This window comes from Ciconia boyciana, chromosome 18 (genome assembly GCF_034638445.1).
Source record: "Ciconia boyciana chromosome 18, ASM3463844v1, whole genome shotgun sequence".
In the NCBI taxonomy this organism is placed as follows: domain Eukaryota; kingdom Metazoa; phylum Chordata; class Aves; order Ciconiiformes; family Ciconiidae; genus Ciconia; species Ciconia boyciana.
The window spans coordinates 5,606,908-5,623,027 of record NC_132951.1 but is presented as its reverse complement, the minus strand read 5'-3'; the positions used below and the strand labels follow the sequence as shown (position 1 = coordinate 5,623,027).

The 16,120-nt window shown below is 41.9% G+C and overlaps 1 protein-coding gene across 2 annotated transcripts in view; it reads right to left on the bottom strand.

The window, feature by feature from the left end:
- Nucleotides 1–9,379: 9,379 nt before the first annotated feature.
- MED27 (mediator complex subunit 27) overlaps nt 9,380–16,120 on the bottom strand; it is a 95,070-nt gene continuing 88,329 nt past the window's right edge. For both annotated transcript variants that reach the window (XM_072883244.1, XM_072883245.1), the window contains 2 exons: nt 12,451–12,528; nt 9,380–9,878 (listed from right to left, as the gene is read on the bottom strand). In XM_072883244.1, coding sequence (XP_072739345.1) covers nt 9,744–9,878; nt 12,451–12,528 — 213 coding nt within the window. In that variant the 3' untranslated portion in view covers nt 9,380–9,743. The remainder of the gene's footprint in view (nt 9,879–12,450; nt 12,529–16,120) is intronic.

Below are 16,120 nucleotides of genomic sequence, written 5' to 3'. Positions count from 1 at the left end.
CCTGACACCTCCCCTGCCCCAGTGCTGCACATGGGGCAACGCGAGGGCTGTCAGGTCTCCCCATGGAGTGACCGCCCCATCCCTCTTCCTGGGGCCTGGACCCCCCTTCCCTCTCTTTCTCCCCCAGCAATACCAGGCTTCTTTTCCTCTTCCCATACACGGCTTCGTTTCCTCTTCCCATACACGGCTTCGTTTCCTCTTCCCACGCAATGCAACTGTGAGATGAGCATCAGGCAGTTCATCGCTTCTCATCCAGCATCCCTAACATCAGACCCCACGGACACCCCTCGGAACACGCCACCTCCCCAGTGTCCCCACGCCCTGCGCCGTCCCAGGGGTCCTAGGCACTCCCCCCTCCTGCTGAGCCTCGGTCCTCTGGCACGTCCCGTGCTCAGACAGAGACCGCAGATGACACCCTTGGAGGTGTTATTAAATCAGTGGGATCCAGGCTCTTTGCCCAGACCCATCTCCAACCTCTTGCTGCTTCAGGGGTTCACAGATGCCTACCCACGAGCTACCTCTATTTTATTCAGCCTGATAAAGCATCTCCGCTTGTCCTAGAGCATCACCTCATGAGGTTTAACAGCTGCTGCATTGCCTCCCAGAGATCGTTGCATTGCTGCACCCTGGGACCGGTCCAAGATCTATCGAAGACAGTGGAAAACACCCATCGACATCAATCAATCCCAGATTAAAAAGCCTGTGATACCTCAGGGATGAAAGATAAAAATATAACTATTTTCAAAATTTACATTTTAAATAAATCCGATTTTCCATGGCCAATACAAAACCAGCATTGCTTGTTGTAACGAAAGTCAGGAACTCGTTCTCGTCCTACGGGCACTGAGCACAGGGGGAAAGCTGCTGCAATCTAAGCCCAGACTTGGGGGATGGAGTGGAGCCCGTGTGCCAAAACCCACTTCTGAACTCATGTTGAAGAATGCTACAAGCCGGCAGATTCTTCTCAGCACTGATGGCCTTGAGTGCAGTAAGAAAGAATAGCAAATAAACCCTATTTTCTGCAGCTTCCTCGAAATAACGGAGAAAGAGGACAAAATGCCAGGTATCCGACTGTGTAAATTATTTCTTTGGAATAGGACCCTAGAAAGGAACAGCTTTATCTAAAGCTGGTAAAACAACAGAGTTAAAATGGTATTAAAATAGACCAAGAGCACGTTACTCCGTGCTAAGTCTTTCAAGAGAAAGTTTTGGTTGGCAGCACCGATTTAAAATGCACCTTACAAATCACTGCCTTCGAGGTGGGGGTTCTTTTGTTTCTGTTTTGGGGGTTTTTTGACTTAATTACTTTGCCTTCTGAATGCCCTTTAAAAGCTTTACTTTTTCCATGCTGCGTCTCCACCCAGCAGTTTCCATGCAGTGCTTGCGCAGAGCTCCTACGGCACTATACTTGGGAAAAATAAAGTAAATCCACTTTTAATCTCAACGGCTGAAGGTGTTACTTTTTGTTTATATCACCACTATTTAAGGATAAATATTTTCAGCGCTTCTGATAACCTGGGTGAGGGTGTATCGATTTCTCTACCTCGTGCTATAAGGTGGCTTGTATTAAAAAAGAGATAACTCAGCTCTTTTCTAGTTGGGAGCCTGCTAGGAAAAGGCCCATGTTTGACTGTTTTTTCAGTAGTGGTGAACCATCCCCCTTCCCCCATCCTCAAGAAAACCCTTTAAAAATGTTCTTAGATGAAAAATAAATACTAACCTTTCTGCTGAATTTTGTACCAGTCCATGAACAGTAAAACAACCAAAAGAATTATTAACAGCAGCAAACAAATTGGTTTGGCAACTGAGATGTCAAACGTGGGACTATACCCAAGGATCAGAGCTAAATTTGTGAAGAAAATATACAGCTTTAAAGCGTCTTGAGCAAGTATGGGGATTTCTTTCTTGCAGAGGGCAGTATCCCCTGCACACTTGCAAACTCTACTGGTATCAGCTGCCATGATATCTGAGAGCTCACCTCTAATTTCCCGATACAATTAACACAGTTGTCAGCAGAGCTTGAACAGGACTTTTCTTCCTTGCTGATCACCCACTGCTCCTTTAAGGATGGAAAAAAATGTCGTATGGGAGTAATTTTAAATGTTTCATAGCACAGCTTCTCCACTCTCTTGTATCAGCAATTTGCAGTTTTAATTTCATGGATATTTCTAATTATGCGAGTATAGCGAGGTGCACAGTAAAAACAAAAAGCAAAATCCTAAGAGCTTAGCAGCTTTACTTTTTGGCACGTTTTGTTAAATACTCTCGGTTTAATTTCCTCATGTTTTTCAGTCGGAGAAAAATATTTAATACAAAGAATCTAATTTGACTGTAATCTACCACGGCTGTTGCCTCCAAACCACGTGCAGTGGTGGAAATTGAATTGAGTGTGAGGGTAAGAACATGAGCACATCGTACATGGGCATCAATCACTCCTCTCTGTAGTTACAGAGGGGGAATCGTCGTCCAAAACTCAGAGGTGAATTCACATGGCGCCTGGGCAGAACAGACCTTTACGTGAAGGACCGGTACGGTTTCTCTCCCTTCCCTTAGCTGAGGGCACATCTGAGTCAGAAAACCAGGTTTTGGGAAATTTAGGAAGAAGGGTTTTGGATGTGCGTGAGCGTTTCATGAGAACAGAGTCACCTCTTGGCTCAGGAGGAATTTATGGCAAGAGCAGGATTTATACAAGAGCTGGGTAAAAACTCAGAGAAAGAAAACAAAATGTAATTAAGCCCCCTCGTAAGGTCCTGTTTTAGTGATTCTTGCTCAAATCCAGCATTTTGAGACCTCACCTGCCTTCGGCTCACCCTGACGCCAGGGCTGGACAGGCTCTTTCATCCCCGCCCGGGGACCAGCTTTATTCCCTCCAGCGGGATGCAGACAGCAACCAGCCCTCGGCAGAGCTTTCCCGAGTTGTCATTCTCATGTGACATTTCACTTTCCTTCAGGTCCCCCGGCGGGTTCCAGCCTCCTCAGCTATAGGAACCGACGACTGGCTGACTTTTTAATCTAGCAGAAAATGAACGGTGCCCACAGGTCACCTCTCCCTGTAGCTGCTCTGTAGATTGTTCTGAACCAAGGGGAAGCCGCAGCCCCATTGTCATCCCTGAGCCTGGGCTGATGGGACTTCAGCACCTTTAAAAAAAAGGCTCCTGCTTTCTTCGCAGCATTTTAAAGAGGGATCGTCAACAGTAGCGAGGCTATAAGGAAAGAAAAAGGGCTAAAAATACCTTAATAAAACCAAAATGCATGCAGGAAGTGCAGATGGCGAGAGACAAGGGCATGGCAGCACTGCACAAGCACAGGCTGCTTCTCCCCGCTATCAATTTTATTTTTATACCAAGAGTACGGTGAAATTTCCTGCTAATAACTCTTCACCTGCGGATGCCGAATGAGCAACTTGTTGTGAAAACTCAATAGCTGAAATGTTGGTACCATGGGTTAATTGTAACTGGGTACATAAATCCCAGCCTGCGTTACTGTTTCACGAGTGTAACTCTTATAATCACGTTCTCCGGTGCAAATATTTGTTCTCACTAATTCAAAATTATCTCACCATTAATATTTTCCACATATGTGTTGTTTTCTGGAAATATTCCTCAGCTGATTTGCAGGAACTTCTTGGAGATGTTGAACGACAGACCAGAGCGTGGTGCACGCAGGCATCTGTAAACCCAAAATGACTCGTCTCAGCACCTGAATAACAAAACGTCTCCGTCCTTGATCCCAGCCCTCTGGTTTTCAGAGCAACTTTTTGATCAGCACAAACTCCTCTATTACCAACTACAAGGACTCTCATTTTAAACTAGCCTCCTTATTAACATAAAAAGGTAAATAAAATGAGAAACGCTCAGCTGTCCCTGGGTTCTCACAATTCAATGTACAATAAAAGACCATTTACATTCCTATGCCATACTTCATTTTTTTTAATCCCCTTTCATTTTTACAACACAAACCCGGTAATCAGGTATGAGTGCCACTGTTGAGCTTTAGAGAGGATAAAATGCCAGATGATAAAAAACCCCGGTTGTTGCAAAGGCATACACCCCTGACCTCCCAGAGGGTTCTCCACTCTCCGCGTGTTAACAAGGAGCACGTCTGGAGATGTCTCTTGCTTTGATCACTTGGTTTTAAAAGGGGAGGAAAAAAGACGACCTCAAAAATTCTAACAAGTTCATGACACATACTCGTCTTTATAGGAACTAATTAGCCGATATTGAAATCAGAATCCCTCAAAGCAAGAGAGGTGACACAAACCCCAACGACTCCAAGCCAGCTTTGTTCCGGGGCTGGTGCTCACAAAACAGCCAACTCCATCCATAGCCCAGCTGCTTCCGACCAACGAACGACCACGGGCAAAACAGCCGACTTCTGATGCGTAGAAACCCAGCCGAAGCGGACAATTCCCCTGTTTACTTGCAGGAAATCTCCTCTTCTGAAGGACACCAGGTGAGTTTAGGAGAACAAAAGCCGTGCCTAGCAATGGTGCGCTCGTGATAAACCAGGGGAATTGGAGACTTCGGCACGGGCTGTGAGGTTCAAACCTGATGGAGTGGCTCCATCAGTGACTCCTGATGGAGTGGGAACTGGCTCGTTCCCACGCGGAGCTGGGGGAGGGAGAGCGGGACACGGATGAAGGTGCTAAACTCACTGATGAAACCTGCATTAAGAGCCAGCTGTGAGGTTGATCCTTCACCCTATTGCATGTATTTGAACTAAACCCATAGCATGAATCTGTACCAAGGTCACACAGGCAGAGGTGCAGACGGCAATAGAAACATTTCAGGTTTCCCCGCAGTGGTGGGTAACAGCCATTGAATCAGACAACTGAGCCTCCCGCTTAACCACTTCACTGTAAGCACACGGAGCCACATCTCCCACCTCCAGGGGCTCAGCTCTTTGCGTGTATCGGTACAGAGCAAGGAGCAATCGATTCCCAGCTAAAGACTAGCAGAAAGACTAGTCACAGGGCAGGTACAGGGGTGTAAAGATGCCTGGTCCTGGCACTGCCTTTATGCAAACCCTCCATTGACGGTGGCCCGGTTCCTTTGGAAGGTTTTGCTCATCTTCGTAATTCACAGATCCGGAGACATCAGAACAAGCAGTCGAGCCAACGCTCGAAATGAGGATCCTCGACACGTGCTACCGTTCACCATTTGTGCTCTCACGGCTCAGTGCTACCTAAAGGACCAGCACCTAAGACAGGACTGCAGCATCGCTGCACAATGCAGAGCTCTAAGGCTTCCAGCGAGAGATAAATATCCTGATATTTAAGCTGCATTTTTACCTTGAAAAGCAATTTGCAAACCCACAGAGCAATTCTGACAAGCCTCACTGAAACCACATGTACTGAGTTTGCAAGAAAGATGCTTTTACCCACCTGACAGCCCTGGGATTCAGGTCAGATGAATCTCCTTTCGCTTTATCATCATCATCGCTTAAAAATGTTCTACAAGACAAACAGGGTCACACGTATACTTGCAGGAACTCTTATGGTTTTCAAAGCATGCAGGCAGTGGGATGTATGAAACCTGATGAGCCTTCGGTGGGTTTAGCTGAGAACGATAATTTGTGGTTCAAGAACTGGCAGAAGCACAGCCTGGTACCCAGAGCCCGAGCACTGTAGGTATGACCAGGGGTGCTGTACTGCTGCGGTGGGCTTCCTCTCTTCTCCGGAAAATTTAAGGCTATTTGGAGACACCAAAGAGAAGAGGCAAGCACTGTAAGTCGTCTTTAAGCCCTTCTCCAAAAGCTTGGGCAGGAATGATTCTGGCTTTGAAACACGGGACTGTACCTAGCACTTCCTGCTCTTTTTCCATTTTATGGATTAATATTTTGATGTGGATTGCTCTCGGTGGTGCGTAGCTCCCAATTAACCTAGGGACTAATTAAAAAAATGTATTTGTTTCCGAGTAGACATTAAAAACTTCCTAAGAAAGTAACAAATATACAAGAAAGGGAAGAGAACTAAAGGGCTTTGGTTAGAAAATTAAAGTTGTTTGCCATGGCTTGATGGCTTAATCAGTCGATCAATATTGTTCACAGGGCAGGCAGGGAGGGAGCCATGAGCCGTGATGAAAAATGCATGAGGGGACAAGGGAGATCTGGGAGTAGAAAATTAAAAAGTCAGCCTGTTACATTTGCCCAATATTGGCAGAGAAATTAAAGTGGTTTGGGGAGGGGTGCTGGGAGGGAAGAGGGGAGCCGGCTGCAATATGCACTGCGTATCTGCTGCGGGTTCCCTTCACGAGAGAAACTTTCACATTAATTAAGTTGCTTTCTTAGCAAAAAGATGGATTTTGTAACCTTTAGCACTTGCAAGCGCCACAAGCACAGTAGGTGGGGTTTGCACCCGGGAAAATAACATGGGATTTCTTCACATCAGGGACGCAACAGAAGACCGCGTGTTGTGATTAGGGTAAGTGATACCAAGATGATACCAAGCAGGGTGAGGCAATGCACTTTTCCTGCAGTGTTAGGTGAGATTAATGTATCATTGCGCTATAAACAACAATGCTGGAACGATGCAGCTCTCTAACACATACAACTTGAGCCACTAAAAGCAGCCCTGTTGTTGCTGCATGTAGATTAGTTTCCTTTACTCTCTCTCGCCGTTACATTTGGCTGCTGCTAATTCTGCAGTGCCTAATTCTTGCCCTGCAGAAATAAGTATCAGGAGCAATGCAGTTCTAGAAGATGCTCTAGAAGAGGTGAGAGCCAACCACTCTTCAGGGATCGTGGTCCTTGCTGTTTGCCTTAAAGATCTGAGCTGTTTTAAAAGCTGCAACAAACTCTGATGGTAAAAAAAAGCAAGGTCGCTCATCCTGCAATTAAACTGCTTTTTGTCACCCATCCCTTTTAACTAAGGGTAGAAAAGAAAAATAAGAATGTCCAGTAACCAAGCTACAAAGCTGAGGAAGAACACCAAAATGCTGTATTGTGAGAACGGCTTTTCAGTCGCTTTTCAAGCGATCTCCCAGTTTCTACTCCTCACATTCAAAACTCAGAGGGAGCTTCTGCTTGGCTTGGAAATCCACCTCTCTGTGACAATCGGGCACTGGCCACCCAGCATTCACATTGCCAGGACGCTAAGCAGAGACAAGCACATACTGTATCCAAACTGCTGGAATTCACGGGCTTTGGAAGAATTTAGACTGCTGAATTCCACTCCCCAAAACGGAAACATCCCAACATGTTGCACTTAAAGGCTTGCAGGGATAGAAATCACTGTTTCTCCCAGGGCCTGTACGAGGGGAGAAGATTCCCTCCTACCGCAGTTTTCTGGGGGAAGGAACGTGACAAACAGGTTTGCGTTGCACTTCTGTAAGACAATTATTTTTGTACTGAGGTACCTACGGTGAATTTTATGACTCTCTGTCAGGCTTGCCAATTACAGGTTTAAAATTTCAGGCTCAATTAACACAGACTGGCTGATGCTGTTTTCTGCAACTAATTATCTCCAAGTGCCAAGGCATGATTCCACATATAATACTTTTGTGAACTTCAGGATTTGCTTTCTACACCATTATTTATGTATAAACAGAACGGAGCAGACAGCAGTACCTAAAGCAGGTTGGATACCATATTATGACCTTTTTATTAACAAAAAAAAAATGCTTACACTATCAGAAAGCCAGGCCACCTAATTAGTACAGTAACAGGACGGATAGCAGGGCCGCTTATTTACAAGGCTCTCTCTCATCTAAGATGCACACATTGTTCCGTCTTGGGTGATCTTTGTACCGAGAAGGCTACTTGGGTCAAATTATAGCACGACAAGTTTCATTAGGTAGTTCAACTGCAGCCGGATTTGAAACAGCCATTATCCCACTGCTATGGCCATGTTTCTGCTTGGTGATTGGGAAGGGGACAAACAAAAAAAAAAAGAAAAAAGTTGAAAAAAGAAAATCTCACTTACCAACTTTCTCAAACAAATATATGCTCATTCTTCATACACAACGTTGTGCCTCCACAGGAAGTCATAAACATGTATTTTCTTTCAAGTTTCTCTCTCTTTTAAAAACCGAGCCAGTCTTGCATAGATTCCTATACCTAGAAAGCTGAAATTCCCACATCACGCACTGTCCTCGCAGGAAGGAGCTGCTGTCTTTGGGAGCTCAGTCTTTTACATTACCAGCAAACACTGTTAATTTAGTATCAGGCAATACAGGGTGATACTCAAGTTTCTTCATTTTCAGCTTCCACAGCTATGAAGCGGGCTGTTTCATAAATGCTGTAGGTTCAAATTACATTAAAATAAGTGCTTTAAAATTCTCTGAACACCTTATTTCAATCAGCTGGAAAAAAAAAAAAAAAGATTCCCTCCCCTGCCTGCCCTGTTTTTTTGTCCTCCCCCCGCCCCCTTCTTTTTATTAAATATGATTAACTTCACTCAACATTCCTTGCTGAAAACCAAACCAAACTTTGCCACCACCAAAGCCTCTGAGAGGGGTCTCTTTTCTTTCTGCAACAGCAGCTTTTCACACAGGCAGAAGTAACCTCAAAAATTAGTCTGCAGCACTATACCTTAATGTCGATTTATTTGAAAATTAACCGAGCGAGAAAGCTTCTCCAGACCTCCCCTTACCAGCTCCCAAAAGCAAGCTTATTACTGAAGGCTTTGTGGCTTGTAAAGGAAACAAGGGTGCACTAGCAGGAATGACAGCTGAATTAATCAACTCGGCTATCAGGAGATGACAGATGAAATGTACTGTCCTCAAGAAAATACCAGAGAAGACACTTAACCCACTACAGCCCCAGGCCAGTGAGCATTCAGCTGGGACAGGACCAGGGACCTTCCCGGTCTTTGGGTGAAGGAAAAAAGGCTGGGGCTCGTAGGAGCTGAACAATCCCATCCATGCCAAGTGTAAGGATTACTGGGAGGGATCTTACTCTTCGCTGGCGTGTTGCACGTAAACTTTAAATAATTTAGGAAACATGCTGTATGCATCCGTGCTGCAGAAGCTGTGATTTAGGGCTGAATTATTTTACTACTTTCAGTCCTAAAACATGACGAATTATACACACTGTCACTGCTCATCACACGTTTTCTAACCACTTAATACATTCAGATTTTGCTAACATTTTTCATTACAACTTTAAAGGGAAACATCTGTTTCCCCCTGCCTTAGAAAGTATATTGCATCTTCCAAGCTGCCACATGCCTTTGAAATTCCATGTTTAATCAACGCCATAATCTCTTCCAGAAAAAGACCAGCGCTCAGATAAGCAGCCTTTCAACAACACCCCCCCATCATATCAGCATGCATGTTTAAATGTTTCCAGGTTTTCTAAAGAAAAGAGCAGTGTTGAAAAATCTACACCAAACCCAAGGATTTTGTTGATCAAATAATGAAACAAATAGCACAAATTCTGGAATACAAAATTTATTTCAAGTTTATAAAAGTCTTCAACATTGCAAATTCTGTCACAAAACACAAACTGTACACACATATTTTCATTAAGGTTGAGAGTAATGATTATTACTGTCAGATCTCCCCAGACACATCATTTCAGCTCAGAAGCATCAAGCGATCACACACAGCTTCTTACCATCTTCTTCAAAATACATTACTCACATGTACCTTGCAGACTGATCGCTTTTAAATAGTCAAATGTATTAGTGCAACCTCATTACTTAGTACAGGATGAAAGGTTCAGAAATGGAACCACTTATTAAACCATCAGCTCTCTTCGAGCCCGACAGACCGTTCACTCCGCGCGTATCAATGGCTGGGCTACTATTGCCTGCAAGTGTCATGAAAAGCTTCAAGCGTTCGGAAATCCCTCCACGTGGGTGGCAGGCCATCCTGCAGAAACTTTCCGCAGCGCTGGCATGGAGCCTGGAACAGCTTTATGTAACTTCTTAACCAGGTCTAAAAGGAAAAGAGAGAGAAATTAAGAAAACTGGATATGCATGTTCCTCTTCATCATCATTCTTGTCAAACAGTGATAGCAAGGACAGAGAATGTACTTTGGCGAGGCCCCAGCGAGGTATACAGTGATTTTATAAACAGATACATGCCGAAGATTACAAGGTCACTGTATAGCTGCATTCCCACTTTATTAATCATCTTTTGCTTTTTTAGTCACTTTAGCAAATTTGTTAATAGAAATTCATGCACTCTGAGCAGGAGGTATTCACAGCTAGAGAATCACGATGGAAGGCAAGTAGTGTAACGCTCCTCATATTTTTACTGGACTATAATTGTTCTTGATGGGTAACTTCTTCAACCGAATATTGGTTTGTCTCTTCCTATGATCATCTATCACACCCCTGCTGCAATCATACTGCAACGGTCTGAACTCTTCATGGCTGAAGATATAAGGACTTTCACAGCAAGCTAACTAACTTCCTCTCTAATGCAATTTTAAGATCAATACTCATTGGTCATAAAAATACTGTACCGTTTTAAATCTGATTACACTGATAAATAAATAAATAAATAAATAAAAGGCTAGTGCTGAACAACACAGAGTAAGTTCAGGTGTTCCTAGGTAAAGTTCCTGCCTCTGAAGTGGATTGTTCCCATCATCATACATAGCAATGAGCATTACATAACTCAATTCCCAACTCAAGGAGATACACAACTAAAAAACACCCTAGACCAGCACATTTATACTGTGAAGGATGCACATGAATCTTGTCATTTAAAGTCCTATTGAGTTACATCGATAAGAGAAAATTGTTCTCTGAAGAAGAGGTCGGCCGAGTTTATTGAAACAAATCCTTCCATCTTCATCAGAGCCTTCTCTATAGCAACCGAACCTTTGGCCGTCAATAACTCTCCTCCAAAAGAACTAGATCTTCTCTGGGTTTAGCAGTAAATATGGGGACAAGGGCAACAGAACACTACAAGTAAATTGCTGTTATTTACTTCAGCCTGGATGGGCTTTGCTTGCACTACAGAGAAATCGAATTTTCGGAACCATAATACAAAAATAGGTAAATGAAGTTAAATTGTGGACTTGAGACATCTGTTGAAAGAAAAAAAAAAGCGTTCTTCATTCCCATCAGAAAATTCAGGCTTCACTACATCTTGCCACGTGGATTGCACGACTGACATGTGAAAGGACCAACACACTGACACTTCTGGTGTACATCTGGTTTTGCTTTGTTAAAAGTTTTAGTAGTGTTTTATCAAATCAGTAAGGCAGGTCCATGGCTTAAACAAATGTGATACCCATTCTATTAAACATTAACTTTCAGAAACATGTTGAAACATGGATTTGGCCAATAAGAGTTGCTTTCACCTTTCAAAACCTATTATTTGAAGATGCACTCCAAGCGGAGAGACCTTTGCAAATCTCTCACCTTAGTGGCCTTTTTAAATAAACAAACCAGCACAGCAGGTAAGGGAGTCTGACTGATCTGAAATTACACAGTGGAAATTAAAGACATAAAAGACCCAATGCTACTGTACACACCTCAGGATTGTGAATGGCAAAATTAGATGTTAGTTTTTAAAAGTCTCAGTTACATTGCTCCAGGTGAAGGGGTAACGTAATAGAAGTTAAGTGAAGGAAAAAGTCTGAAGAGCAGAGAAAGTTCTCCCAAAAGCCTCCTTTGGGAGACTGCAGCAGAGAGAACAGCAAGATTCTCCATTGCCCAAATTCATCTTGGTAGAAAGAATTCTGAATCTTAAACCCTTATTCTCACCTTCTGATTAACACAGCTGCTTATATACAAGTTTATTTCACAAATAAAATTCTAAATACAAGCAGAATTAAAGGTGATAAACTTAAATCTGCATATCAAGGTAGAGCAGTATTTGATTAATTTTATTCAGTAAGAAAACAGTGGAATACTTCATCAAGCATTTCCTCAATTCCCAAAACCACCTGCTGTTATGCTGGGCGAGTACATGCAAATCCTTCGGAACAAACTTGGGGCTGAAAGTGGATACAGCAAAATGGACTCTTCCCGATCACGTTCCTACTCTCGTCATTCTCCAGATAACTCTCATCGCTTCCCATACTCGGCAAGCTGACAAGCGAGCTGCCTCAGCTGGAACACACTACCTGGGAGCTTCCTCTTACTGGGGAACTTCCAGCGGAGCAGACTTTCTACATACAGAACTCAACTCCTTGCAAGTATGAACAGTGTGAAAGGGCTGGACCACAGCAAAAATTTTGGTTGAGAGAGTTTTTCCTACTCTCTTTCGAGATGACCCAGAGTAGCTTTGCAAATAGGAATCGTAAAGCAAATATTGAGACCTGTGACAGAAGAGCTGTATACAGCTCAGTCTTCCAACACCAATTATCCCAGGGTAATGAGAATGAGCTCTTCATCCTTGTCCAGGTATCAGATACAAAGAATTATAGTCATTCTCTACTGTCTAGATTGTTTAAATAGGGGAAATTACAACTGCATCAGAACTGCCTAATGTCAATCACTGTAAGCACGCTGAAGTCTATCTGGAAAAATGTATTTTCCAATACACTTACCATGAAAGATCTGACTACCACATCTGGCATTTGAGGCAGCTGGTAGTGCAACAGAGCAGTGGTCGCGTGATCTGTCACCTGTATCAGACAAAAGGAGAATATACGCTTACTCATTCTGTATTTCAGACCAAGCAGTGTTAATCTGCAGGAAAACAGTATAAATTCCATGGGGAAGCAGCAAACCAAGGATTACATGACTGTGAGCACATTCTCAAAGTAATTTTGGGTAGTTTTTGACAGCTAGCTTCCATTCCCTCTGCCAGCTTCATACCAGAATCAGCTGAAGCAATCATGATAAGTAACTTCATATGCATACAGTAAAATCAAACACACCTTTGGAAGTTCATAAACATGGTAAAAGCTAATAGTGTTGGTAAAAAAATCTAGACTGGTAGCTAATGTGAGGCAAGTGATGAGGAAGGTGTCCAGCTCCATGCTACATGGAACAATACTAAACTAACACGCTTCACTTCCCCCACTTTGGACTATTAACCCAGCTGTAAAAAGGGAAAAAAAATAATCTTCTGTACCATATAAAATAAAAGCATTCATAGCAAATAATTTGCCAACTTTCAAATGCCTACAGCATACGAGCAGAAGCTGTGCTCCTGTGATTGAAATCCCAGAAATGATGTGAAATCATGAACAAGCAAAGTCACTAAATAAATCATGTCAGAGGAAAGCACTTTGGTTTTCTCTTTAAATGTTCCCATTTTTTCTTTAATTTTTTTTTAGATAATATATTCCCTTAATTTGTGATGATTTGCTCAACAAAAGAAAAAAACATTGTCAATAATGTAGCTAAATTAAATAGCACTGGAAGGCTAACTTACAAGAACAGAGGTTAAGATTTAAAAAAAACCAAACACCCCTAAGCTATGGGTTTGGTCTGTTTTAGTGAAAAAACAAAAACCAAAACAAAAACCAAAACAAAAACCAAAACAAAAACCAAAACAAACCCAAACCCCCAAACCAAAAAAACACTCCCTGCCACCCCCCTCCCAACAGGATAAAATACTCTCAATTGAAACTGCGTTTTTACAGAAAAATGAGTACACTCCATTTTTTAATGGGAAAACTTAAAATGTTTAACCCTTGTAGTCCTATTTCAGGTTGCTTACGTTGAGCAAACAGGAATCGAACTCTCAATTTCATTTTCTCTGAAACCAGGAATCAATTAATATGATTATGGTTTACAAATACTTACATTAGTAAAAGATTTCTGATAGAAAGATTTTTAATTTCCCAGACAGCCATAACAGTATCTTATATCTGGGAATTACAGCTAGACAGAATACATACAAAATGTGTATTTATAATAAAAAGAATAATTAAAGAAAAAAATCAGGAAAACCAAGCAATGCTTTGATAGTTTTGTTTGGGTTTTTTTTTGTTCTAGTTTGTTGTTTGTTTTTTTTTTTAAATCACTACCATTTTTAAATGATTCTGGAAGGGGGCAGTTTCTGACAGCTATGATACAATTCACTAACAGTATTCAGCCCGGCAGCTTCCTAAGTTATTAGCACAGTCAACAGCTTGCTTCTTCTCAGAAGTTCTAGGCTTAATGCAGAAATTCTTGGCAAAATTATTTGGGCTGGACTATTAAAGAACTCAAGACAACACAACCACAAGAGCTCTTTCACATCTTGTAACTTGTAAATCTATTAATGGTCCTCATCAGTAATATCAAAGCATCCAACAAACTACATGACTGTCTAGTTAGTGATTAAATTGTATTTTCTAGTTTTAACATGGAGTAGTGCTCTTCTCAGGGCTTGTCTATATATGTCCCAGGGCTTGTCTATGTACTATAGTAAATTTTGAGTAAGATAAAGTGTTATCTGAAATTACAATTGCTATTCCCATCTAACTCCACTTGTTCCTAATTTGTATTTAGTCTAATTCAGCAATGTGAATTGTGCTGAAGCACTCAAACTTTCACTGGAGAAAGAGAGGCTCATGCTCGAAGCTATTCAGGGAGGTGAATCTGTAAAAGATATATTCCTGAATAAATCCATGTATAGACAGGCTCTAATTCACACCATACAAACTTCCTCCGCAGAACACTACATCAAATCAGTCTGTCCTACACTGAATCCAGTTTTAAGTTATACTACAATTTTAGAAACAGATTCTGCTCCCCATCATTCGTGCACAACTACCTCCAAAAGCAGCTCCATTCAGCGTGAATAAGGACATGTGATTCTGACATTTGGAAGGGAAAACTTTTGGGACCGTGCACATTCTGGTGAGTTTGCAAAAATATTCATGAAATGGACCTCAGCCTGCTTAAGCCATTTATATGATACCATATAAAAAAAATTAGAAATAGCGTGATTAACAGTGCATTAATAGCACAGCATAACTCAAATCAGTCAATCCTTTTAAACACATCTCATGTAGCGTTCAGAAATGACTGTAATCCAAGCCCTACTAGCTATGTGAATTTTTTTCTTTTAAGATGGGGCTTTTATACGATAGTATCAGACATGTCAAAGAATAGAAAGTTCTGAAGATATTTATGAGCAGCCGCTCTCCTTCTGCTGTATTTCTACTTCTAACAAACTGCATTTCTTTTTCCTGAACAACAAAGTTGTTTTCTCTTGGCACTGAAGAAAGTTGCTTAAAAAAATACTGCTATTAACAAATTTAAATAAGACCGGCCACTTTGGTAAAGTTGCACATATGCTGTTCCTATTGTAATGTAAAGCTAATGAGATTCCACAGGGAGATAAAAGCCATCCCAGCATTGCTAGAACACTAATAATGTTCTCTGAACAAAAAGGAGGCGATTTCTACCATAAGCAAGTGCTGATAAAGTGCTTCTAAAAAAGATCAAAGTGGGTGTCAAATCTGAGGAGGAGGAGTAGGGGATGACACCCCCCCCAACCCAGCAAAGAACATGATGTCAAACAGAAAAGAGCTGGGCAAAAGATAAACTGGCCAGTGCATGGGAGTGAAGGAAGAATTAACCCCCCTCAAGATAACAGAGATGATGAGAGAAAGCACACACTGGCCGAGATTTAAAAGGGGGGGGGGGGGGGATCAATACCCAGCTTTACTAACGGCAATACGATTTCACGCCAAAGCAAGGCAAAACAAACTGCACATGCGCCTGCTCACTTAAGGGACACACTTTTTCTTCCAGTCAAGTTGGAATCAGAAACTAATTTATTCTGGGTGTAGGATGACATTTTGTACATTTCAGGGTTTTATTTTATTAACTTCACTTTTATTGCTCTACCCTACCTACTGCTATCTGAGTTATTGGTCACTTTCTAATTTTTCTACCTCTTTTTATATGGGAACATATTCAGAAGAGCACACATTGATTGGGATTGCTGTTGCTCTGGACCTCGAAATAGATTTTCCAGAGATCTTGCAGAAAAGCTCAATATTTCACAATTCATATATTGAAAAGCACTTGGAATTTTTGTCTGAAAAAAAGGCAAGACAAGGCAATCTCCTGAAGCACAATTTTGCTAAATAAAATAGTTATTGTTTAACTAAGCACTCTGAGACAGAGCAAAAGAGACTTCAGTTACATGGAAAAAAAAATTCTGGCAAAGAGACTCAGTTTGAACAAGAAAACTTCCCTTCTTGTTAATAGTTAATTATATCACCTGAGATTTATTTTTTTTCCTCCTTTTCGCTTCCAAATTCAAGTTGA